The sequence below is a fragment of the Stylophora pistillata genome, chromosome 11, assembly GCF_964205215.1.
Source record: "Stylophora pistillata chromosome 11, jaStyPist1.2, whole genome shotgun sequence".
Lineage (NCBI taxonomy): Eukaryota > Metazoa > Cnidaria > Anthozoa > Scleractinia > Pocilloporidae > Stylophora > Stylophora pistillata.
This window is the reverse complement of record NC_142529.1, coordinates 22,424,499-22,450,362: the sequence shown is the minus strand read 5'-3', so window position 1 is coordinate 22,450,362 and position 25,864 is coordinate 22,424,499. Positions and strand designations below refer to the sequence as shown.

At 39.1% G+C, this 25,864-nt stretch overlaps 2 protein-coding genes across 4 annotated transcripts in view; one reads left to right on the top strand and one right to left on the bottom strand.

Annotated features, from left to right (window-relative positions):
* The window catches only part of LOC111347268 (uncharacterized), a 111,013-nt gene that overhangs the window by 49,343 nt on the left and 35,806 nt on the right, over nt 1–25,864 (bottom strand). The window lies entirely within an intron of this gene.
* LOC148720646 (uncharacterized) lies at nt 2,087–10,653 on the top strand. Of its 3 annotated transcripts, XM_088738441.1 has the most exons (4): nt 2,095–3,096; nt 8,802–8,941; nt 9,567–9,795; nt 10,120–10,653. In XM_088738441.1, exons 1-3 carry the CDS (start codon nt 2,754–2,756, stop codon nt 9,720–9,722), a joined length of 639 nt encoding a protein of 212 aa, XP_088594567.1. In that variant the 5' UTR covers nt 2,095–2,753; the 3' UTR covers nt 9,723–9,795; nt 10,120–10,653. The 3 variants fall into 3 exon arrangements, with proteins under 3 accessions (XP_088594569.1, XP_088594568.1, XP_088594567.1); XM_088738443.1 differs by lacking the exon at nt 10,120–10,653 and having other exon boundaries at nt 2,087–3,096; nt 8,802–8,928; nt 9,567–9,687; XM_088738442.1 differs by lacking the exon at nt 10,120–10,653 and having other exon boundaries at nt 2,089–3,096; nt 8,802–9,331; nt 9,567–9,703.

The window sequence follows — 25,864 nt, the reverse complement described above, 5'->3', positions numbered from 1 at the left end:
ATAAAGCTGATAGGTTAAGGTTTTCTCATTAGTGTTTGCTGGAGATTGTACCGAAATCGTAAAGAGATTGTAATTGTTAAACACATCAGTGACTTTAAGGATCGCCGCATCTGTCATGCTTTGTGGCATTTGATCAAGAATGTTTTGCAATTCTTGCGAAATGTCATTAGTATATGTTCACATAGTTATACTTTTGATAACATCGTCCATGACTAGAATAATCCATATTTGCACAAATCGACGAGGGCCTTTATATAGGCAGCTCAAGAGAATGACACTGTATATATTCCTATCTTGACATCATACAGCTGGAATAACCAACAGCGTAATATGCCAGACCTCATTATAAAAAAAAAAACCTTCCTGCCTTCAGACTCCTCTAAAAACTTTCTCCCGCGAAATAAATCAAATCAAAACCTCTGGAAAATGGAAACGAACTAGCTTTAGTTATGCAGAGCCATCGATCAACTTTCAAGGATGTCTGATAAACACAAATCAAAATGAACATTTCGTGTTGGATGCAATGTCGCGTGACACTTTACAGCTTTTTGACATCTCGCAGTCAAAAGAGTGAAAAAAACAAAATTCCTTCAAGAATCATGCACGAGATTTATCGAAATAATTCTACTCGGCTGAGCTTCTTAGATTTAATCTGTTCTTCATCCGCAACTACATTCGCCTCGGCGTTGACTTGAAATTTAGGAAATGGAATTACAGTAAGTTGTGCATATATTGCGTTCAAAATTATATATTGCAATGCTGGAATGGCACTAAACAGAATGTGAACTGTATCATGAATCATAAATCGTACTTACCCTTAAAATCCCTTGAAACTTTTTCTTGTTTTCTTTTTAAAGAAATCAAACGACAACCGTTAGTAGATGAAACCAAGCTTGAAAATAGCAATGTGGTACGGATACTTGATAATTTTGGAGATGAAAATATTTTGTTTTTTATTCTTTTATGATATGACTAATGAAACTGCAAGCTTGGAACTGAAATGTTATTTCTGTATAACACTAGCAGTGCCAATAGCAACAGTATGGAGAAAAGTTCACTTGATCTAGATCAGTTACTCAGGAGAAAAAAAAACACACACACAAAGCGGTCATCTCAGACTAAGGTCATTGCATTAAATCATTTACTGCAAACTTTTATTTCATACCAAGGGATGAGGTGTAATTTTAAATCATTTGCAATGTAATTTCGTAAAACAGACAACCAGATTCTGAAGATTAGACAATTATGTCGTGATGATTTTATTTATAAATAAAACGAGTTATTTCACTTTCTAGCTTACTCATATGACTCATTAAACAAGGGCTAAGGCGTACTTTTATATCATTTGCAGTGTAATTTTATAAAGTATTCAACCAGATTCTGAAGATATAGGACAATTATGTCGAGATGGTTTTGTTTATATAAAAAGAGTCATTTCGCTTTCCGGCCTACTCATATGACTCATTGAACCAATTTCTCGCACGATATTTTACAGCGGTTTGCTTACTTCATTTGGATCGGTTGTGTAACGATATTTTTAACACTTGATCACGCGTATTATATGAATTTTAAGCCATTATGAATCTGACAGTTTTTATTTTACAGTACAAATTTCACTTTGATCATGAATCTCCATCATTTTTTTCGAGTTCTCTGAGGTTTGATCTGCGAAAAAAATTTGACGAAAGCTTTAAAAGACACATTTCCCGTATGAAGTTTAGAATTTGAGTATGCGACATCTTTGTGAAGCTTCTCGTTCAAAGGAGTGATCATTTGATAAATTCTCCCTAAAACTTTTAATACAGCCGGTTCAAAGACAGGTGTTGAGAATTAGCATAACGTTCAGGTGAACTATGTCTCGATAGAACATTAGACCGTCATGAAAAAGCCTTTGATAAAGAAATCAATAATGTGGGATCATTTCCATCTCATGAGTGTGGATTTCCTATTGTTATATTTCGATAATGCTCATAACCACAGCTGACTATTACTAATCTCTTCACATACTGTTATCTAAAGGCGCAGGAAGGGGGGGGGGGGTGGAAGAATTCGAGAACTTTACAAGCGAAAATCTCCTTGGAAAATGTTAAAAATGCTCAAGGTTTTTCGACAAGATCATCTAGCTCACGATTATTAACGCATGCGAAACACTGAAGTTCCTTTTTTTCCTTTTTCTTTTGTCTTTGGGCTCAGGGAGGAAGCTAAACCCAAATCAAAATGTGACAAATCTTTCTCCGTTTTTAATTTTTGTTATTTTTACTTGAAGGTACTTTGCAAATACTTCAAAAGCTTTGAGTATGAGATGTTTTTAAATTGTGCCGGCAAACATAAAAAGGGTGACGTCACAACTTTATCTAAACAGACCAGTTACCTAATAAGAGGGGCCGTAAGGGGGTTTCACGTGAAACGTGATCGGATTAATTTATTTTCTGTGATCCGTAATCTAAAAGTTTTAAAACTCGTGAACCGTGAATGATATGATCGTCGTGATACGTGAAACAGAGAAATAATTTTCCGATACCCGTGATAACAAACACGAAAACGACCTTTTTCCGTGAACGGCTACGAAGACCCCACAAAGGAACTCTCCAGGTGATCGCCGTGTCTGTTTTATTCAGCCGTCGTGACCAAACAATAGGGTTTCGCATGACCCGTTGATCCAAAAATAAAGCTGATGCGACCTTTGACACCAACGATCAGGTCTTCAGATCATTCATTGTCTGACGTCTTGTCTTCATTTCTCACGACCCACAATGTCGAAGAGCGAAGTCAGCGAAGAGCCGTTTCGTGTTTTAGAAGGGGTTGTCTACTTCGTTGATCCCAAATCTCCTGGATCTTTCAGTTTTCTTGGGGGAAAGGAAAGGATCAGAATTCCCCTGAAAAGAGAACATAATTCCCTTGATGCCCTGAAAAGGCAGATGGTTGAACACGCGGGCCTCAAGGCCGAAGCTGAGAAGCGGGGAATAGGGTCATCTATTGATCTTAAGCTGTGCAGACTAGCCAAAGGCGCAGAAGGCAGTAAAGCTTTCTCAATCAATACACAAGCGCAGTGGAACATAAAAAGGCCGCTTTTTGTCGAGTCTGCAGTTTTACATGGTTAGTGTTTTCATTATGAAAATTTGATGAGAGATCATAATTTATGACACGTGTTACTTGAAAGTCACTTGTGTAAGGTATCTGATATCCATACTTTCGTGTTAATTGTTTTAATTCGCGTTAATTTCTTACATCTCTTAGGGTCTGTTTACATGGAGATATACATGGTGATAGGGTGACCCCCTTAGGAGGGTCACCCTTCTAGAAGGGGCAAAAGATAGCCCCCGTTTACATGCAAAGTCTTGTCCCCAGGGCTATCGCGATTATTGAATTTGGCACCGAGGGAGATAACTGCGCGGTCGCTAAGTACAAAGCAACTAAAATGGCGGACAACGAAGTATTTTGGCGGTAAATTCAATTTCCCTTGCGCTTGCGGTTTTTCAGTGCTGTGGGTTCTTGCTGTCGTATCCCCTAATAGAAAAACGCCGACAAGAGCGAATGGCGCTACAGGTAGCCGCCCAGTACAATGATGCAATGCGATGAATGAGGCATGTACGAAGGAGAGCCATTTTATCGCCGAGGGAGAATTTGGCGGAATCATGGTCGCACAGAGCAGTGGCGAAGGACGCTTTTCGTTTTCCCTGTGAATTCTTTGATTTTTCACGTAGCAAGCCTTCTTCCATATCTTTCCGAGTCGAGCGGCTTTCTATGGTACATATCAAACTTATCTCCCACGAACGTGAACATTTGCTTAAATTTGTGTCCAGTCTGGCGCGGCCAAAATTTTTCGGTATTGCGCAAGCGCAAGAGGTTAGATGGCGGCGATGGCGGCAGTGAGAGTTAAGAGGGAGATCATAGCACCAGAACGATACGCGGAAGAAGTCTTTTCATCGAAGCTTTGCCGAAAAAAGACAAGAGTAAAAACAACCGACCGTAAACTATATCCTGTGGTTGTAACAGACGTGGACAAGGTCGGAAAGCGAGTTAAGATCCATTACGTTGGCTACAGTGAACGCTACGACGAGTGGCGGGCATGTGAATCTAAAGACAACAATCTTTTCCAGCGGATGGAACTTCTTTCCAGTCCGTCGTCTTCTTCGCTTGACGATCGCCTGGAATTGATTCACGGGGAGCTATATCGTGAAATAAAAAGGAAGCTATATTCTGGCAGGAAGGATGATCCGTCCACTCGTGTTGAAGTTCGAATTGATCAAGATGTATTTAATGGAGGACTGGCATTGGCGGGAAAAGCAAAGACAGAGCGTGGCAAGGTCGTGTACAGTATTGATTCTAATCAGACATTAAACCATTTGCTTGGAGTCAAATGGGATGAACGTATTTTTAACGAAAATGGTGACTTTGCATTTGTTATTGAAGGAACTGTGCGTTTCTGGTTGGCTAGAAGGAATCCCATTCAAGAATTCAAGGTAACAGGGGGAAAGTACATCAAATCTGAAATAGAGAACAACTTTTATTTAACATTTACATTTGTTAGAGGAGATGGAAACAGGCATAATTATGCTACGAGGAACTGACTTGTTTTTATCCATAATCTCACTTTATAGTTTATATATTTTTTTTAATCATTCTGCAGATAACAATACAAACAATGTCATAATTAATTAATATAAATTGTATTTATACTAAGGGAAAGTGTTATGAGTACCAAACTGTGTAAAGCAGGCTTCAGTTTTTATTCTGACCCCGGATAGTCCCAAAATGTTTTCATCTTCTGCTTCACTGCAACGAAATTATTTTTCCATTATTTTATATCTCATGAAACTTGTTTTAAAACGCTGTTTTTGTGGAATCATGGAGGTTGTGATTTTGTTTTCTGTAATCTATAAATAAACAACAGCCTCAAATTGTAACTTAAAACTGTGATACGTCTAGGTAACCAGAGAATCGATTTTTCTCTACCATTTAAAATGTATCTCTATGAAGCACCAGAACAACATTTTGGGACCCATTTACCTTCACACTTAACAAGGTGTGCACAGCAGGTACGGTGATCACAATGTTTACATTGCTTGGTGCAGGTCTTGATTGTGTGACCTGGACTGGAACAGTTACTGCATTTGTAATTCTGTTTCACCCTCTCATACCCTGCTGCTTCCAAAAATTGAATTCTGTATTTCTTTAAGAGAAGCTGTCGCAAAGCAGCAATTCCTCTGTGGTTAGAGGATCTAAAGTAATTCTTAGAAGCTACATCATTGTATTTCTCCATACCCTGCTGATTAAAATATGCAATGTTTTTATACAACTTTAAAAACTCAGGAACATGAAAATATAGGGCATGCATATATGGTGTGATATCTTTGGCTTGGTATAGAGACAAGAAAATCTTAAACCATCCCTCAATTTTTTCTTTAAGGTGATCAATTGACTGATCTGTTGGAAAATCAAGTTTTAAATCACCAATGATGTCCATGAACCCACCCCATAGTAACTGAAGCTTTTCTGAATTGTTGTAACCAGGAAAAAGAGAAGAGAACTGAATATTTTGCATGACCTTTAGTTTTTCAGGACCCGTGAGATCTCTATAGTCCAGTTTTTTTGTGTCTTTGTTTATTCTCCACTCAAAAGAAATGCCAAGGGTTTTGAGAAACGTTTCATATGCTGCCATATGTTTAAATTTCTCTCGAGAAAAACCATTGTGAAATGTTGTTATCTTCTCACAAGCATCCTTTCTCCTTAATTCCCTGATTAAAAGTTCTGTTAAATTATCTGATATGCGGAGAAATAAATGTAAGGTATCAATAATGACATGATCAATTGGTATGAAATTAAATAATGGAGTTGCTTTGCAATTAAACTTTTTTGATTTGGCAAAGCTTGAAATTTCCTCCAGTGATCTGGCACCCTGAGCACTGTTAGAAAGTGACCATACCCTTTGGATGTCATGTCTCTGGTTGCGAGGGCATTTGCACCAGATACAGGCGTAGTCTTGGTTAGCAGCCCCCAACCCACAGACACATGCCAGGAACTTCCAATCCCCACCGAGAAAGTATTCAACATTATAGGTTTTACCCTCAACTGTTACCTTATTTAATTTCGACATTTCTTGTGTTAAATCAGAGAGACTTTCCTTCAGATTGTCATAATTTTCACTTGTCTTGAGTATAGCCAGAACATAATTGCCCTTCTCACTCATTGCAGCCTCTTTCTCATTTAAAATTGTATATGTTACATTTACTAGCTTAAGTCTTTTTCCAATGTTTGTGCCATCTCCACTTATCTTCACCCCAATGGTATCTCCTTCTAAATCTCCTTTCCTTTGTAAGTTGGCAATTTGTTCCTTGAGGCTTTCTTTGAAGCTGATTTGCACCCCTTCTGCTTGACCAGGGGTATCTCTTATTTTCCATTGCTGGTTTAATTCATTTATCTTTCGAGTTGTCTTGTAAGTATTTGGTATTGTTTTAGATCTCAATGCCATTTCATGCCATGCATCATTGGAAATATTGAATTTGTCCTTAATGTAAATCCAGTAGTTGATGTCATCAGCCTGGGTGTCAGTTATTTCATTTCCCTCAGTGTCCGATTGTTGCATTTGTTCCTCATCAATTAAGTTAAAAGTGTCATACTGTTCTGTGTCAGTGTTAAACACTTCAACTTTGGTGGCCATAAAATTGTACAATCCAAGGAAAGTAAGAGTGGCCTGACATTCCTCTTTCATTTTATTTTTAATCCTGCTTTGGTGCTGCTTTGAATACTCAGCAAATGACTTTTTTTCAGGGCCCCTAATTCCTTTCTTGTTCTTCTTCTCAACTTTTTTAACAAGATTTTGAAACCTTTTTTTCAGATAATTGCAGCTCCTCTCTGTGTCGCCGAGTTTTTTCTCGAGTTTCTGTCGCTTAGTTGTTTCATTCGCTAAAGATTCTTCCAGTGTTCGTTTCTTCCCTCGTAAATCCTGATTCTCCTTTTCGATAACGTATTTGTGAAGTTCGTGATAAAATATCTTCACCTCATAACTTTGGTCACGCCATTTGTTTATGATTCTTTTGACACCGAAACCTCCACTTTTCTTCTTGACTCTTTTGAGTTCGGCACACAGCGACCCAATCTTTTTCCGAACGACATTTATTATTCTCTTGTTCACAACAACACCGCGAATGCCCGTTTCTTGAAAGATCTTCTCCACGATTGCAGCGAAGGCAGACTCGCCACTACCCTCTTCATTCTCTTTGGCAATTGTGTAGAGGAAATAGCTAAAAGTTGGATAAAACGACTGGGATAACATATATGCGAGACTATTAGCAATGAAAATTTAATTCATTAGTTGGTGTCCGGAAAAAATGGAGACAGTTAATTTTTAAGTTCTTATTAATAACTTACTTGTTGATACTGCATGCGAAGAAAGGTGGCGGATGGCCCGCAAATCCATTATTTTGATCTTCCGATCCATCTGCCACAGCCTTCACGGATCCGCAGAAAGCGAATAATAGGAACACCAGAAGTCCTCCAACTTTAACGGAGATTTGACCCATCCAAAATACTCGAAAGCAAGCCGAATTATATACCAAAATAAAGGAAATGTTTCGATCTATTCGAATTTGGCGGTAAAATCGAGATCCGAGCATGCGTAGAAGAGTACGGACCCATTGTTTTCACACTGGCGTGAAATGACCTTTGATCGTCTTTAAATATTGCGCAAACTTGATTTGAAAACTTGGATTTTGACCCATTAAATCTTAAGATTTTGGTATTTTAAAACGTCTTATACAATAGCTTTAATATTCATTTTTTTTAATTCGTTGGTAAAACTGATCGCCGTTAAAATGTTTTTGAGTAATCTTGTAAAATGTTTCAAATCTTAGGCGTTCTTGAGTCAGACATTGGTGGGGGCGTGATCGCCGGAACTTGATAGAAGCTTTTGTTAACACTGAGTTTGATATGCGTCGACCACTAATTCATGATCATCTATGTCTTTTTCCGAAATGTCGACACTGTTGTCCTCCGACTGTTTCAAACTCTGTTCAAACAATTTGGCCACCACAGAACGGCGAAAATATTCCTCGGGATTATACGTGCGCGAAGCCATTACAGAGTTTCGCGGCAATCTGACAGTAAACTGAACCCACAAAAGTTGACCCTTCTAGGAAGGTGACCCTACCTCAAGTGTTTACATGGCAAAAAGTTGGCCCTTGCAGGAGGGTTACCCCACCAAGCAGATAGGGTGACCCTACCTCTCATGTAAACCAAGCCGGAAAATACAATAGGCAAGGGTTACCCTTCTAAGAGGGTGCCCCTTTTAGAAGGGTCACCCGATCTACATGTAAACAGGCCCTTACAATACTAGAAGTCTAGAAAAGTTTTATTCAGTCCCCCCTACATATTTTATTTGAAGTTTGCTTAAGAATCGAAAATTATCTCAGAAATTATACAGGAAGTGAGTAATTGATGAGAGCCGTGATTTCGGTTGGGGTCGTTAGAAGCGATATTCAACACACCTCCTGACATATTTCTTGATGATCCTTGATCGCTCGCTTTGCAAAAAGGGCGTGTTGACAATAATGAGAAGACCTGAGAATAGGAACAACCTAGGAAGACTAGGAAGAGAATATTCGGACAGAGTTTTTTTCTTGATTAAACGCAACTTAAATTTAATTTTTATGGACTACGAAAGAGACTGGAGTGGGGTTTGAAACTGCCAAGAAAAAATGACACCAATATAAATGTCAAAGTAGATAGACAAAAGATAAAAAGGACGTAGTCAAAAGATTATTATTTGATTAATTAATTTTATTGTCATTATTTTCTTTCAGTCAATGTTCTTAAAAAGGAAATCGTCTTTCCGAAAGATTCCCCGGTGATAAATATCACAGTTGCTGGTGGCGAAGAACAGCAAAAGAGCAAAGTCAGCAAACGAAAGCCAAGAGGTGGAAGGAAAAGGTCAGCTTCAAAGGTAGAGGACGACCACCTTGTAAAGCGCCTAAAACAGGGCGAAAGTGTTGAGCGAAATGAACGACAGACCAAGATGTTGGATGATCTAAATTTGGCTATGTACGACTAAAAGAAATCGTTAAGAATTTTTATTATTATTAACAGCCATGATTTTTCCTAAAATTTTATCATTTTATTACTATAATGGAGACGATGATGATAACGATGATCATTTAAATCGTCTTTAATGTATTTAGTGAATTAGCCTTTCAATGTGTTTGTAGCTCTGGCAAGTATGTTCAATAGCACAGCGGTCAATGAATTTACTATAACGGGTGTGGTCGTTGCCAGAAGTTAAAGATTGTACCAACGGACAGGACTCCGTAGACTAAAGCTCGATACTTTAAAAAAGGTACGTAAAATGTTGAGCATTATCCTTCAAGCTTGTCTGCAGAAACATTTCTATTAAAAGCTTCGGAAGTTTTACTTTGAAGTATCACCATCAATTTACTTTAAAAGAAAACCACTGGAGAAGACCATCCAGAGAACTTCTGTATTGTCAAAGAATAAAGCAGGTGTTTAAAATTCATTGTTTTCTTAAAAAAGTAAAGATTACTGGAGGTCATATTTTTGTTGCTGCCTTACAGAACACTTTAATACAGCTTGTCAAAACCGTCGAAACGAGGAAGATAATGCCAAGAAACAATGCAACAATAGCTGGAATGAAAAGAAATATGGAAGCCTTCCTGAAGAAGAGTGGAAGCCGCGGAGGAGATCAAGAAAGCAAAGGGATGGAAGTGTAATGTGAAACGTTGGTTCACCTAAAGGAATATCAGCGGGAAATGACAGTGATCGTGATTTAGAGTTAGACAACATGTAAGAGTCTTTCACATTATTTGTAAGATCGTGATATTATACTAACCAATCTGTCACCATCAGCCTAAGTAAAACATTTCTTTTACTTTTTTTTGTTAAAGATCCTCTGATCTATTTACTTCTCGAAGTATCTTAAGGTCTTTTGCAAAACGGCGTATTTAGTTGTTGTTACACCGATAGTCACAAGACAAGATGAATCCACATTTATAATATCAGTTCTAATTGCTAACTTTCAAGATTGAATGATAATATCAGTTATTAGAACTTTTAAGACTTCAGTAGTCAAGTGGATCGTGTATTTTTTATACTACCTTGCAATTACAGATTTCAAGACAATTGCCCTAAGGCAGCGGCGTCTGCAAACGAGTTTGGAGACGTGGCACAGTGTGACAGTGACAGAGAGATTGAAGAATTCAACGAGAGACTGAAATCCTAAGCGACTGCCTGTCTGCTGCAGAGCAAAGCTGTGAAACCGAATCTGACATTACCAATCACGACACAATCACGAGTTGAGCGCTTTCTGAAATACATTAAAACGACTGTCAACAATATTATATATATAGGGTCAGGCGACAAGTCTTTCTCTTGTGTAAGTTTATTTTCAGTGAACCGTGAAACTCGAAAATTAATTATCGTGTTTCGTGATTTGCGTTTTTTAATTGCCGTGAACTGTGCGCGCGACCCCCCCTTACGGCCCCTCTAATAAGAACGCGAGTACTTTGTCCATTATTTTATAATCATAAATGAAAATCACTACAACTTGAAATAATTTACCCTTGAACGATTTACAAAGAAGAGTTTTAGTGCCGTTTTTCCGGCAATTAACTTCTACTCTGTCAGAGGAAAAGTGAAGAAAATCTTACGTGCACGGCAAACGCTTATAACAGGTACTTCCACATAGAAACAGTGAAACCGCAACCAGCAAACGTGAAAAATGGCGGGAAAAAAAGGTGACATAGGTCACTTTTGCCGCTCACGTTTTACGTAAACGCGGTGCTAAATATGTCTATTGTCTCGGACGCATCCCCAGTCGAGTGAAGTCACCAACTTGTCACCGTTGCTGTTTGCAGTTCAGATATTCCTTTCGCTAGATAGAAATTGTTCCTAGATAAAAAATAACATAATTTCTCACAAGCCTATGGGCATGTAGTTGTGCGCAATTCTCAATGCCCGTCCCAGTGTCCTTAGATATGTTATGTCGCGTCTGTGGCGTTGAAGTAACAAAAAATTACAATAACAATAGTTAAGCCAAAACATTTCGCACTCATTTCTGAGTTCAGTTTATTTAAGAAACTGTTCTCTAAAGTTGATCAACCAGAGGACTTTTAATTTCTCTGTCCAAAACTTTCAAAAAAACAAAAGCCACACATTACAAATCCGTTCCAACATTGGAAACATTGCATTATGTCTGTGTGGAGCGGGAATTTTATAGCTTTGTTACTCTGCAAATACAGACGAAATTAAAGAATTTTCTTTTTGACCAAAAAATTTGTTTACTTTCATGTACCTGTACAATATTCACAATAGAGTGTTTACCTCTAAAATCTACAATCTTGGTAAAAACGTCTGAGGCACTATAGCTTCACCTTGTAAATGGCAAAACATGTACTTACCCCTCCCGCCCTGGACAATGTTGAACACAGATGGTGTGAGTTGGGGAAGGGAAAGAGGGAGGGTATAATGTTTTCGTGGATGGAATACGAACGCAAGTTGCTCATGAAACACGGGACGGACTCATAAAAAGGGATGTGTGTTTCTCCAAACGTTTTGGCCAGGATTGTTGGCACATTAAGCTAAAAACTGTCTTTTTTACCTTTCTTTGATGACCACACTAAGTACAAAACACATCTTGCGGTTGGGAAAATATTTGTTCGCTAATGCCCTAAATTTACAGGAATCTTTGAATATGAAGGGGCTCTTTTAGACCCCCATCAAAAAAAGAAAAGTTTCTCATTTTTTTGTGTGAACTGTTCGTACAACCAACTTCGAAAGAATTTCTCAAACACGAGGTTCGCAGACTGCAGAGAATGAAATCCATCAATCATTCCATCACTCAATCAATCAATTCCAATTATTAAAACATACAAAATTGACTTGGTAAAGGTAAGGCTCTAAGTGGAATTTTAAGTTAAGCTATACTGTGTCCTGTATTAAAACTCTTAGAGACTTTCCTCAGTAGGGCAGATCCTTCCCTGCAAAACGATAACAAAGTGCGCAGTTATTTACCAGTTGCATATAAAAACATGTTATAGCAATTAGCAATGAGATTATTCGCTCGACTGAGATTTGTATGCGTGTTACCTGTTGTGGGCTTCGCGCAGAAATCGAAAGCAGAAAATCTTATTGATTCAGTTTATAACATCAAGACAACCTCATGCTTTTATTTCGTTTTGTTTACAACCGCGCACCGTTGGGCTACTCACGTCTATGGCGGAATTTACTTCGAGTATCTAGCCAATCAGATTGCAGCATCTGTGATAGAACGCTATCAGATTTATTTAAAAAGTAATAGGTAGGAAGCTTATTAAAGGCAGAGGAATTCGATAATTTTCAACATAAGCCTCCTTTAATAAAGTTAAATTCATCTTAGACTCGTAGCAGCAACACTAGCACCACCCAAAATAACCATCGTGTATCACCAGCGTGGAAAATAAACTTACTTTTGCCTGGTGGATCCACGTAAGGTGCCATATTTGTTCCTCAAGAGAGGTTCAAGTTGTTCGGTAAGCTGTGTATAATTCCTTTCCAGTTCTTTCTGATAGGCACGTTGGTCAGATGCGATAAGCTGCTTGTTCCTATGCAGAGCATCTCCACACCTAATACATAGCAATAACATGTTTTAAGGCACTACAAGGATTGAGGTATTGATAACTCCAAGGAGTGATAAAGTCAGACGGTTGCGGTATGGTCGGAGGAAGTGCACTCAGTGACGGTATCTGACGTGATATTTGGTGTCTTACATGAACTTTAATGCACCGCACAAATACCCGAATGTAGCAAAGTTAGCCCAAGATCAAGAATGCTGCCAGTTGGATAGCATAAAATATTCATCATCATTATCTCTTATTTGCCTTATTTTAACAATAAAAATATTTAATTACAGCGATAACAGTTAGAAGGCGACGAGACCCAAGAAGCCACCGGACTTATGGGAGAGCCACCTCACTTACAATAATAAATCAAGTAAAGAAAAAGTGCTGAGAAAGTGCGGCTTGGCCAATTCAGTGATTATTTAAGTAAAAACTCTTGCAATTTCGTCTTAAAGCTGAGAAAGTTTGACGAACGAGTGACTGAAATAGGGAGAGAGTTCATAATTTTAGGACCTTGGTTGAGAATCGTAAATTGCTTGAGATTTGTACGGCACAAATGCGTACGATAATTACTGGCTGTTCTCGTACCATAGCTGTGAATTTAGCTATTCCTTACAAAAAGATTGAAAAGCAATGGGGCAATAAGTTATTTTTGAAATAAATCATAAATTTGGCGAGTTCAAACGTATTGACTTGGAAAAAATCTAAAAATTCCTAGCTTGGAGAATAAAGGAGCAGAATGGGCTCGATAGTCTGAGTTGGTGATAGCCCCGCACAGCTCAGTTTTGCAAATAATAACTTCTATTTAAGTTAGATACGTATGTGGACGACCAGACGGAGTTACAATAGACGATATAAGGATAAAATAAGACGTAGTACAAAGTGAGTTTGGTTGTAGATAGGGAAAAGCGAGACCTAAATATAATACCTAGTGACTGGATTTAGCGATTTGTTTACATACATAGCTGATATGATGTTTGCAGGTGAGATGATCGTCAATATAGACCCCAAGGAATTTAGTTACATTAGGCTGTTGTAGGGTTTGCATGGAAATTTTGGTGACCCAAAAACTAGAAAACGCAGTAAAAACACATGGGGACAAGGGAACTTTATAATTATTTCAAACTTCTATATGGCGATTGCCCACCCAAAGCCTCACTTTTTATTTTGCACGAAGAAGATTCTTGCTCACTCTTTAGCTCTTGTAATGCACGTAACTTCGGTTGAGTTGCTTAATCATTCGAGTCTTGCATTATACACAAAAAGTGCTTCTTGAATGATTTATATGTCTCGGTTTGTTGTTTGCCTGGCTATACACACTAGCATTACCTCTTGATAAACTCTTTGAAACAGAGTCTTAGTCTGTGATGGTGTCTCGTGGTCATTGGCGTTTCTGCGCCATCTTCAGAGTCCTTATCGTGACACAAGAACACCAAAGCAATCTCTAGAGGACCCTGTAAATACAGCACATCACCCAAGCGACAGTTAGACAAGTCAACCTTAATTTTCAAAGGAACTATATTGCTATCCAGCAAAACAATAGTTTATCACTTTATTGAGAATGGTGATTGTAAACAGGAGGTTTATTAGACCTGACATGAACACTGACAATCATGGTTAAATCAGAACTAAGCACTACTCGTAAAACGAACAACCAATCGCAGTTGGGCTGGATAGAACTACATTGAAACGTCTACTAGGCTAGTATCAACGAAAAATTCTCCGTGCCACAAAACCAACGTTAGGATGTTACAGTCAGTTGTTTATTGTTTATCCCATCGTCTAACAGCTCGAATAGCAACTTGTGGACACAACGGAAACTGCTGCCAAGCCCTGGCGTTTTACGACTTCGTAAAGGGTTTTAAGAGAGATTATTAACAGGGGAGCTTAAATCCGAGGGGGCTTATATCCTAGGGAGCTGATATCCGAGGTGCCTCATAGGCGAAGTAGAAATAGTGCTTCACAACGGGCTATGGCAGTGTTGATGAAAACACAAATTTGCATTTACTGGTCCTTAATTAAGCTTAAAAAAGTCATAATAAATAAAGTTCCTATCAAGCTAGAAGGGGGCTTACATCAGGGGTGTGTGTGTGTGTGTGCGTGCGTGCGTGCGCGTGCGTGCGTGCGTGCGTGCGTGTGTGTGTGTGTGGGTATTATCGGATTATTGTTTTTTTTCTTTGGAAGTAGGTGAGCCTATAACCGGGATATAAGTGATGGAGCTTATAGACGACAGTTTACGGTATGCACGAACGGACAGACAAAATGGATGACTGATCGACCGATCAGTAGATCCATGAATCAATGGGGTAAGTTTCTAAAGAAACTGTGGTTCTGAGTCAGTGGGATTAACAAGGTAATTTTGGTTTTATGAACTAAATTGATAACGTAACTGGCCACCGTAAAGAGTTTCAAAGCTGACGTTCCACTCTGACGAAGGTCTAGTGCTCGAAACGTCAGCTTGGACATTCTTTACGGTGGCAATTTACATTATCAACTCAGTTGATAAAACCAAATTACGATCAGTAGATTAACTGAGGACCATGACAAGATTAAAATAAAGTGGCAATAAAAAGAGAGGTAAACATTTGACCTGATTAACAGTAGTGCCAATGGAACCTTGTAGCACCATCTGCAACATCTTAGGGTTTGGTGGTTCTTGGTTGATTGCGTTCAGAAGCTCTTTTGTCCTTAATTCCATATCCTCGATGGCGACTTCAATGGGACTCAACGTAATCTACACCATGTCAATCAAGTGGACGGTTATAAATCAATGTTAGAAGAAAAAAAAGTGTCTGTTGATCTGTTATTGACAATTATAATGCTTTAAGAATCACCAAGTTAAGTGCGAGTTACCTTTGGCCTCTTTTCAAGGCAAGTCCTAGTGCTCATCCTTTCATACGATTATAAGTTTTCACTCACATGCAAATTAAACTCATTTTCATAAGAATAGTTGAGAACCAGGCCTCGTTTTGAAAGAGAGGCATAATAGCTAGCAATAGCCCATTTGCGAGTTACCTTTGGCCTCTTTTTCAAGGCAAGTCCTAGTGCTCATCCTTTCATACGAATAGTTGAGAACCAGGCCTCGTTTTGAAAGAGAGGCATAAACGTAATTCGGAAATGACTTATCGCGTTCATGGAATAAATTTCGACTCATCAGAGTAAATTGATCATCCAAGTTTCTTATTGAGAACCACCACAGGAAAATTGATCCTGTACAGTAGCTGGGTCAAGAGTTTGTGCGCCTTGAAACGTCAAACCACAATCCCTTAACCCTAACATCAGTATGCATATTCTCCATATTGTTCTCTACAAATCTCCCTAGGTGCTAATAAGGAGAATTCGTTTCACAATCAGGAGCTTCTTTAATTGGTGATCATTTTCTTTATTCTCATGTCCTTAATGTGTAATTCAGGGGTGATACTGTAGAGAGAACTGACATGCTGGTCACCCTTAGTGTTCAAGAGCTAAGCGGGTCATTCCCAGTCCGTGTCCATCTTCTCCATACTTCACCATTCTTGTTGCTTTCTGATTTATTTTTCTATCTTACCAAACTAGTCGTCTCTGGTTTCCTCTCAGTTAAATGTGATCATGTTTGTCGCAAAAATCGGCCATAAATATCATGACGTAACGCCTTTAAAGGAGGCTGGGGACGTGCAAAAATAACGTCATGTCTGAGCTCACTGAGCCAAAAATTCTTCCTTAAATAGAGTTGCCAAAGACAACCAAATGCGCACATGTGGATTGGCAGAAAAACAGCTGCACCTCAACAAAAAACAACCCAAAACTGACCTGTTCACGATGCACAACATTGACCCGTGTCTTGACATACGGGAATGAGTTGGCGGCAGTCAAAATTGTCTTTCTCTTGTACTGAGTGACCAGCTCGCCGTGAGGCTTCCCGCTCGGTGTAAAAGGAGTTTCGTACATAAACCTTCCTGTGAGTTTAAAAACGCAATCTCTTTAGGGATAACAGAGCACTTCTTGATTGCTGGCCGTGAAACCCAACTGAACAACCGATCAGAACAGTGGTTTAACAACGGCTCATATTTGGTGTGGAAGACACAGTTGATGTAAAACAAAAGAAAACAAACGACCATAAAACGAAGGAAATAATGAAATCCATAGGCCATTTCCGAATTACCTTTGGCCTCTTTCTCAAAACGAGATTTGGTGCTCAACCATTGGCATGAAAACGAGTTTCATTTGCATGTATTATCATATGAGAGGATGAGCACCAGGACTCGCCTGGAAAAAAAGGTAATTCCAAAATGGGCTATTGGTTAAGGAGGCGGTGTTCGATTGTGACGTGCTCTGCGTCTTCTACACCAAGAAGGGGCTTAGACAACAGAAGGAACGAATCAAAATAAATACTTGCAACCTGCGTCAGGCGCGGGAATAAACAGAATTTGCAAAATCGAAACTGGTTTTTCATCAGTATTTGATTAGTGGAGAGGACGGTTCGAGTTTTCTGAATCAAACAGGGAGCACAGTTAAAAAAAAAAAAAAAAAAAAGAAACAAGGAATTCCAGAATACTCAGTTTCAGTACTCTTTTAAAATTTACTCTGAAAGCCTAAAAGAAGATCAGATAGACTGTCAAAAGTGTAGTGAACATACTTAGGTTGAAATTCTTGTCAAAGTAAGTAATTCGATCCTTTAGTTCGTATTCGTCAAAATATGGGTCCACATAGGTCAGTTGGATGTATGCCTTTTCTGGATCGAGCTTGTCTTGCTCAACTGTGTTGGAATCTTTGATTACTTCCACAACATTTTGCCCAAACTTTTCACCATAAAATGCCTGGAAAAAAGAAAAAAATTCCATAGTGAGCTACTGTTTCGTTGATTAATTTAATTCCAACACCAAATAGGTGAAGGCCTGGATAAAATTTTTTGCAAGTTGTTGCTTCAGACAAGATCACTCGCTTGTTTAGTCGGACGATGTTCGAAGTTACTACTTTGTGAACTTGAGAAAAGAATATGAGACTACATAGCTCAGTTAGTAGAACACTGTCTGAGCGAATAATGCTGACCATTGTTTATTTGATTATTTCCCCTATAATGAGAGAGCTACGCAATACTTTTAAAACGAACAACCAAAGCAGGCTGGTATCAACGACAAATTCTCCTTGTACAAAACCAACGTTGGGATGTTACAGTCAGTTTTTGATTGTTTATTCCATCGTCTGTCAGCTTGAATAACAACTTGTTGACGCACCGGAAACTGCTGCGAAGCCCTGGGGTTATACGACTTTGTAAAGGGTTTTAAGAGAGCTTTATAGGAAAGGGGCTTATATCCAAGGAAGCCTATATCCGAGGGGGCCTATATCCGAGGGGGCCTATATCCGAGGGGGCTCATAACCGGAGTAGAAAAAGTGCTTCAAGACGAGGAGCTATGGCAGTTGGTAACGCACTGTCAGTGTGAAAATTGCTGACCATAGACCACTTACATAAATGGCTGCGGGATTAATATTCTTTTGTTTAAATTTAAATTAGCCTTTCTCGCCTCGCTTGAGATAATATACTCTTTTCAATTTTGTACTGGAGAACGAGGCCAGGAGGGCTAATTTAAATTTAAACAAAATAATATTAATCCGGCAGCCATTAATGAAAGTGGTCTATTGTTCCTTGGTTATTTCTCCCTCTACTTAGAGCGCTTTCCGATAGAGAGTTGTAAAACCAAAACCAAAGTAATTACAACAGTGACAGCTCAAAGTAAACCAGACCAAACTGCTTAAAGTATTTACTATTGCATCTGATTGGTTGACAGAATAGTGCGCGTTTTTTTTGGGCCAATCACAGAATGAAGTAAGACAAAAAAAAAGGAAAAGCAATCCCGGATTGCTTTCTACACCCAATGGAAAATTCCTCTCCCCGCCTGGTGCAACGATCCGACACACTTGAGGCTATTTGAGTTCGGAAGGTGGTATAACCTTAAACTTGGAAAAATCAACAAAATTTAAACAACTGAGTTGAAAATACACCAATGTGGTCGTAATAAACCTAGAAGGAACAAGAGTGGCTAACGATAGAGAAGATTAAAACGGATTGTAACTGACGAACAAGAAAATTTTAACTAAGACGGCCACATATAAGGCTTAATAAACTAACCTGTAAACGATGCGACACTTCAGGGAGCTTTGTAATGGCGGGTTCTTTGTAAATGTACTCTTCTCCGTCCAAGTCTCCAAATTTTGATCCATAAAAACCAACTCGGAAATATGTTCCCAACATACGCTTTCCTTCCTGGAAAAAAACAAAAACAAAAAAACAAAACAAAATAATCGCAGCGTAAGTGAAACTTCTCTTCATATCCAGTAAAAGGGAATCAATTATTTTCAACTCATAGAGTAATCTGGTGTCTAAAGAAGCCAGTTAGCGCTTGTGTACGTATGCATACAAAAAAAGATAAATAATGTTGACTGTCCACAAACACCTCAATTACTAACAGCACTGATAGAAAACATGATCAAACCTGCAGTCTATAAGAGCTATCTCTTACCGTCTGTATAATCAATATAAGTTCCAAGGGACACAAGTGCGGTATCATTCGGGACTATTCGGGACAGTGCCCGGTCCAATACTGAGAGAATATTGGTCTATAAGAGCTATCTCTTACCGTCTGTATAATCAATATAAGTTCCAAGGGACACAAGTGCGGTATCATTCGGGACTATTCGGGACAGTGCCCGGTCCAATACTGAGAGAATATTGGTCTATAAGAGCTATCTCTTACCGTCTGTATAATCAATATAAGTTCCAAGGGACACAAGTGCGGTATCATTCGGGACTATTCGGGACAGTGCCCGGTCCAATACTGAGAGAATATTGGTCTATAAGAGCTATCTATTACCGTCTGTATAATCTTGCCGAATGCTTCAGAAAGCCTCTGATGAACTTGAGTTAGCTTCTTGTAATCACGTTTTGCCTCCAGAATTGGTATCAACAGTTTATACACCTCGTTTACACATTCAAATAAATGAGATCGGAAAAATGTGTTTGCAGCTGTTTCTAGAAGCAACACCAATCCACTCTCACAGAAGTACTTTCCGGTACAGATTCCTTCCTCATCTTGAATAAAAGAAGCAAAATAAGTCAACAAAAATATAAATAAATCTGAAAGTAATAAGGATAACATTCACTTAACCCAATCACTCCAACTGAACGGAAGGTAAATTCTCCTTGCAGTTCTATTCCACAGGACCTCCCCGACAAAGAAATATGTGATCTCCAGTTGGTAGAATAAGCCCACAGGTCTTTAGAGCCAAGGATTTAACACCTGGTACGTTTGGACATGGTTTGACGAAGAATGACCACCATCACATCAACAACAAAAACCAAAAATTCCAAAAGCTACGAAGGGAAACACACGACTCAATTTATTGCAAGAAGAGGAGACATTTTCCAGCCATGCGTCTGTTCCTGAGCACAATTTTTCAAATGGCAGATGACGATATGCGGCGGATAAATCGTAATCCAGCGGAAAAAGTGTACACCAAACGTACTGCGCTATCAACCGGATTGAGATTTATCCAGTGGATAGCGTTATCCATCCTATGAACCACCGGGGCCCGAATAAAATTGCTTCACATGCGGCCCGTTTGGGAAAGACAAAGTAAAGACTTACAGGTGATGCTACATCATCTGAAATAGCACTTTCTTCCAGCACATTGGGTGATATCTTCTCAAACGAAACGCATCCAATGGGTAGGTACGGCTTGTCTTCCAACATACTCAGGTACTCAGACACCAAACCTGCTGTATGTAGTAAACACATGGCTGCTTCCACTTTATTCTGCTCAAAAGAAACACAAAACACAACAAAAGGAAAAATACGACAACGAGTCATCATTCGAGGTCAGTCAGATTATGGTTTCTTGATGCACTTGAACTTAAAGGGATCACATACTGAAAGCTTGGACGAATACTTCCTGTGTGTAAAGTTAACTCATTACTGCAATTACGGAGGCGCACCTATGCTTGGTGCAGCGTTCACGCGGAGCCCAATGCCTAAGAGAATGTACCGACTTTTTACATTGAGAAATTTGGTTTCCATATGACGGCAATTCCTTCGTCTGTACGGAAATCTGTATTTCGCAAGCGCAACAGGATGCATGGTCAGAAATTGGAAATTTAGAAAGGAAGTAAGAATTAACCAAATAGAGCTTCACCGCTTTCCTTCGATAAGTTAATACCGAATCTTAAAGCTATTGGTACCTCGCCATGTTTGGCAGCCATGTTGTACAGCCAAGTCAGTCGTAAGTCAGGTGAATTTTGATATCTAGTATGAAAAAGATGAACACAGTTAAATGCTAGAAGCAATTAATAGTGCCTGGAATACAAATGTTGTACGATGCTTAATGAGACACTTAACGTCAAAATAACCATAAAGATAAAAAGTTACGTTCTTCATCTGTTCACCTGCCTCGACCGTGTTTTAAGAACCTCCCTTAAAGTATCACAACACTGGCTATTACCTAATTCATATGCGTAGATGGATCTGCTCTTAAGCGATACCTCTATAGCTCATTAGTAAAGCACCCAAACGGCAAATCCGAACGAGTGGGGTTCAATTACCCACGGGGAAGAGGTGGATTTTCTCTGGGAGTTTCTCTATCGATAGTGCGTTTAGCATCACTTTATAGTTTCATCATCGGAATTTGGTATACACCCGAGCTCTCTGTCGACTTCAGTGCAGCAAGGGAAGGGCATCCGATGAAGGTCCGAATCATTCAAGGAATATCCGATCAGGCGTTTGGGAGGCCATTGATATTTATCCTAAATAAATATCTGAGTTTTTCCCACTTTGGGACAACAGTTCACAATATTTGGTACAGTCAATTTCAATACTTTTGCTTGACGAATGCAAGAGCACTTGCATCAGAAATCCTGCGAACATCACTTACCCTTTAGCAATCCTGTACATCAAGTCAATCAACATTTCTGGGTCCTGAATAAATGAGAATGGATAGCAAGTTATGAAAACGGTATTAATAAAAGTCAAGAAGAATATTTTACTAAAATGCTATTTCAAGTTCTCAAATTTTTCCCATTATTTTATCCGTGAAGTCGATGAGTAGCGATGAGAAATAAAGGAAGCTGCAATAATTTTTGGGAATTATCCAAAAACTTAACAAGAATGCGGGGAGTATCTATCTTCTTGGCTTTCTGTAAAGTTTTGGTAACAAAGCGAAACCTTAACGTCAATGAATAGAAAAATTGGGAACCGCGGCCTACAGATATGAGAACAAGGAGTAAGATTTTCAGACAATCGGTTGTACAGAAGAGAAAAATTCATGTTACGAAGTGATCAAATCATGCAAGTTAGTGGTTGAGATATAAAAAATATACAGTGAGTGGTCTTCTACAAGACTCTTTTTCGGAAAATACAACGCCTTCACAACAGCGCCTTCACAACAACGCCTTCGCAGAACGGAAATAACCCATCAAAACCTTGTAAAACAGAAACTCAAAATTTTAAGACTGACCTCTTGATACTCTTTCATTTTGACTGTGTCCGACAGAATCATGTGGAGATTGAACACCAACTCCCGGACCTATGAGAAGATTGGAAGTTATTTTCCTCACAACATAAGAATCATATTGGTAGTAACCCAAAATCCTAAGAATTATTGTGTAAAGTACCAATAAAACAAGCTCATGGATATCCAAACGGAGTCCTTTGTTTTTCCTCCTCCTTTTTAGAAACTAGACTAAAAGGGATTATTGACTCAAATCGAGAGTATTTGCCATAACTAGAGCAACATCTGGTGGTGAACTGCGCGTTGTGGTTCGGTATGTGTGACTACTGGGAGGTTACTAAGCGGGGACGTCCATCGTCGAACTTTTAGGAAATCTCAAGAATACATTTTGACTCTTTGGAACCTCAAACTACGTTCATAAATAAAATTTCAAAATAGTTTCAATGGCTGGGAAAAAATACCTCTTCAACCTTTAACACCCTAACATCAGTATGCATATTTTCCATACTGTTCTCTATATATTTCCTTAGATGATGACAAGGAGAATTTGTTGGACACTCGAGAGCTTATTGAGTTTGTGATCATTTCCTTCACTCTCGTAAATTAATGTTTGATTCAGGGGTGATATTGTAACGGGAAATTACAGTGTAGATGCTAGTCACACTCGGGAGTTTGAGGGTTAAAATAGCTGTGCGAACATTCACCTGATCCGGAAAAATGCTCGTTCTCAGCTCCTGATTTGATTCAGCGTATGTAATGATTGTTTTGAGTGACCGACGGAGGTGATCTTCATTAAACGTCTGCAATTAACGACATTGTAAAGTTCTTCGGTTACTGCGCTGAGGAAAGCGTTAACGAATCATGACAAAAGCATTGACTAATCAAATCAAAATTAGATGGTCTAAAATAAAGTTCAATTAACAGTTGAAAGCAATCATAGCGGTACACCTGACAACAATAATTGTAGTGAACTTAACAAATAAGCTGAAACAAAATAACTCACGAACTCACTTGTGAAGTGCCAACAAGACTGGAAAGTGACGTTGGAACTTGCATCTTGGCTCTTGCAAAATTCTACAGAATAATCGTTTGTACAAATAAACAACAGATAAACGAGTAAAGGGGTAATTTTCTTAAATAAACCGTGATGCTGTTTCGGTGGGGCGTATTGGAAGATGATTCGGTTCTATCAACTGAGTTTATAACGCAAATTGGCGACCTTAAAGGGTTTCTGAAGCCGACATCTCGAGTGTTAGCTCTTCGTCAGAGCGGTCAATGTGATAATGACACGGTCAGAACTCAAAACCTGGAACATTCGCTGATTCGTTCTTTAGGATGACCCAGTGGTTACCGGTCCTCAAAAGCTGTTTCTTTTTTTTTTTTACCTTATACAGCGGTGTAAAAATGGATTTAAAACTCAAGCAATAAATATACGAGAAACGAAGCAAAAAGAACCAGTTTTTTTAGTTAAGCCACACACTTCTATTCTTTTGGTTTACGTTTTCAGAACGTTCGAAAAAACAGGCCCTAGGGCGAAACAACTCCGCCACTACGTCTCCCATACCATAAAGAATTTAAGCAGAGACGTTCTTGAGACGCAGAAGGCAACAGGAAAACTGATCTTAGCGCGTTTGGACGCCAGTATATCGACAATACTGTCGTCGCTATAGCATTTTAAACATCGGGAATGAGAAATTGAACTTCCGGTTGCCGTCTGTTTCTCAGAAACATTTGTGCTTATGCTTCCTATTGTAGAAGCCCAATACTCTCAAACTAAAAGTTTCACACCAATGAAAAAAAACAAAAAACAAAAAACAAAAGCAGCAGCACTATCTAACACCAATGTCCAACGAAGAGTTACAACTTAAATTTCCTATTTCAAAATTCTGTGGCATGAGGAGATAGAGTGACGCGCTGGCTTTGGCCCGAATACTACTAAGAGCAGAGCTGCAATGGTTTAGGAGTCTGGAACACAAGTCTTCACAAAGTTCGGTGTCATCTTCAAACAACAGCTCTGGAACTAAAAAAAGGAAGCGGTATGTTAACAGTCTATATGCAACACAAATGTCTCGACAAAACAATGGAGACATCAGCTATCTAACCAACGAATAAACTATTACCGATGTCTACACTTCTAGACATTCTCTCATGGAGGTATTTACGTTACCTTGTAGACAATTGATCTTTGCGTTGCAAATATGTTCTGCAGGACTCTTTCACTCTGGTTACAGTTCAAAGAATGGAGCAAAACCCGTAGGATACCACTTAATACAACAGGCAGAGACTCTGAGGTAGACACCGTCTGAAAAAGAACGTTTCCACTTAAGTAACATCCCGTGGCCAATACAGGACTATACATTAAATTCACTCAAGCCTTCATGCCGACATCTCGAAACAGATTTCCTTTGGTAAGACCAAACATAGACAACTTTAGGAGGAATGGCATATTCAAAGGCCTGGATAAGGAGCCGCCACTTATTTTCTCTTGACGCAATGGCTTAACTGCCACAAACACTGACCTGTACCAAGAGCTCAAGTGTGTCAAGAACAATGGTGTTGACCTCAGCAGCAAGCCCTCCTTCGATTTCAGCATTGACTTCAACTTCAGGACGTACTCTTTACGGAAAACAACGCAACAAATGAAATTGGCAAAAGTGATTTAACTACAAGAAATTGCACGAATATCGTTAACGCTATCTCATAAACCACTCTCTCAAAGGTGTTCTTCTCTCTGATAAGCTCTCAAGTCTTGTAAGCATCCCTCTCCAAGAGGCTCCCCTCTTTTATAAGCCCACACGCTCCAATAAGCTCTCCTATGTAATACCCTCCATCGAGGGTTTTAATACAAAGCGCTCCCTCTCTAAATAAACTCTCATCTCTCCTTCCCAAAAACAAAAATGTAAGTGTTGCTATTCTCTCAAAGAAGTAAACGTTTCAGTACGAAATTCATTTGTCTTTGAAAGCCTTCCCTAACTTCCTTTTATAATTAGGTAGGGTTCCGAACCAAAGACGTTACGTAATATTCACTAAAGCTGGACGACTCATACAAAGTAACGGCTAACATTTTGGCTCTCATCATTAAGATGATAACGCCTCTCCCTCCCCACCCCACCCGCCCTGTAAAACTTCCTCCAGCTGGACCCCCTGAATTTATCTACCCTCTGGGGGCTGACTGAAACATTTGCGGTATGCACCTGTCTTGTTGCTCCGTAGCCTGTCTCCACTGTGTCTGATACTTTCGCCATCTTAGTGGAGACTCAGGAGTTGGTGACTGGCCCTTTTCTGTTTGGACACAAAACGCGAAACAATCTGAGTTGAGGTAGATTTAGGACAGACTATGGTGTTGCATGAAAATTCGCGGGAGTTTCATTTTGCGGAGTTGTTTTGTTTTGTGTGAGTTGGAGTACTTCAGCTTGCTGGGGTGAGCCAGTTTTAAATGCTTCATTTTCCAGCCTCTGTAACACTGCAGTTTCTTCAGAAACTAATCAGTTTGTTTTTAGCAATTTTCCTAAGCGCAGAACAAAGTAAAATTTGATTGCCCTGCGAGAATGTCAACCGTGCATCTAAGTATTTTGCAGTGGCACGCTCTATCGACTGAGTCATAAATTTCCAGCATTTCTTTTCCTATCTTCAAATAGATTATTGTTGTCATTGCTGATTCTAGGAATAAGTCGCTTGTCAAATGGCCCGACATATCACCCGCCTTACTAACGAGTTCACCGAAGCTCACCCAGTAAAGAGAATCCAATAAATTGTCCTTTGTGACAAATGTTTATATCTTT

What these genes read in the sequence shown, in the direction of transcription:
- LOC148720646 (XM_088738441.1), top strand. Translation starts at nt 2,754, where the DNA reads ATGTCGAAGAGCGAAGTCAGCGAAGAGCCGTTTCGTGTTTTAGAAGGG. An exon ending in CGAGTCTGCAGTTTTACATG is followed by an intron (nt 3,097 to 8,801) that starts GTTAGTGTTTTC and finishes ATTTTCTTTCAG; the next exon opens with TCAATGTTCTTAAAAAGGAA. An exon ending in GGAAAAGGTCAGCTTCAAAG is followed by an intron (nt 8,942 to 9,566) that starts GTAGAGGACGAC and finishes GCTGCCTTACAG; the next exon opens with AACACTTTAATACAGCTTGT.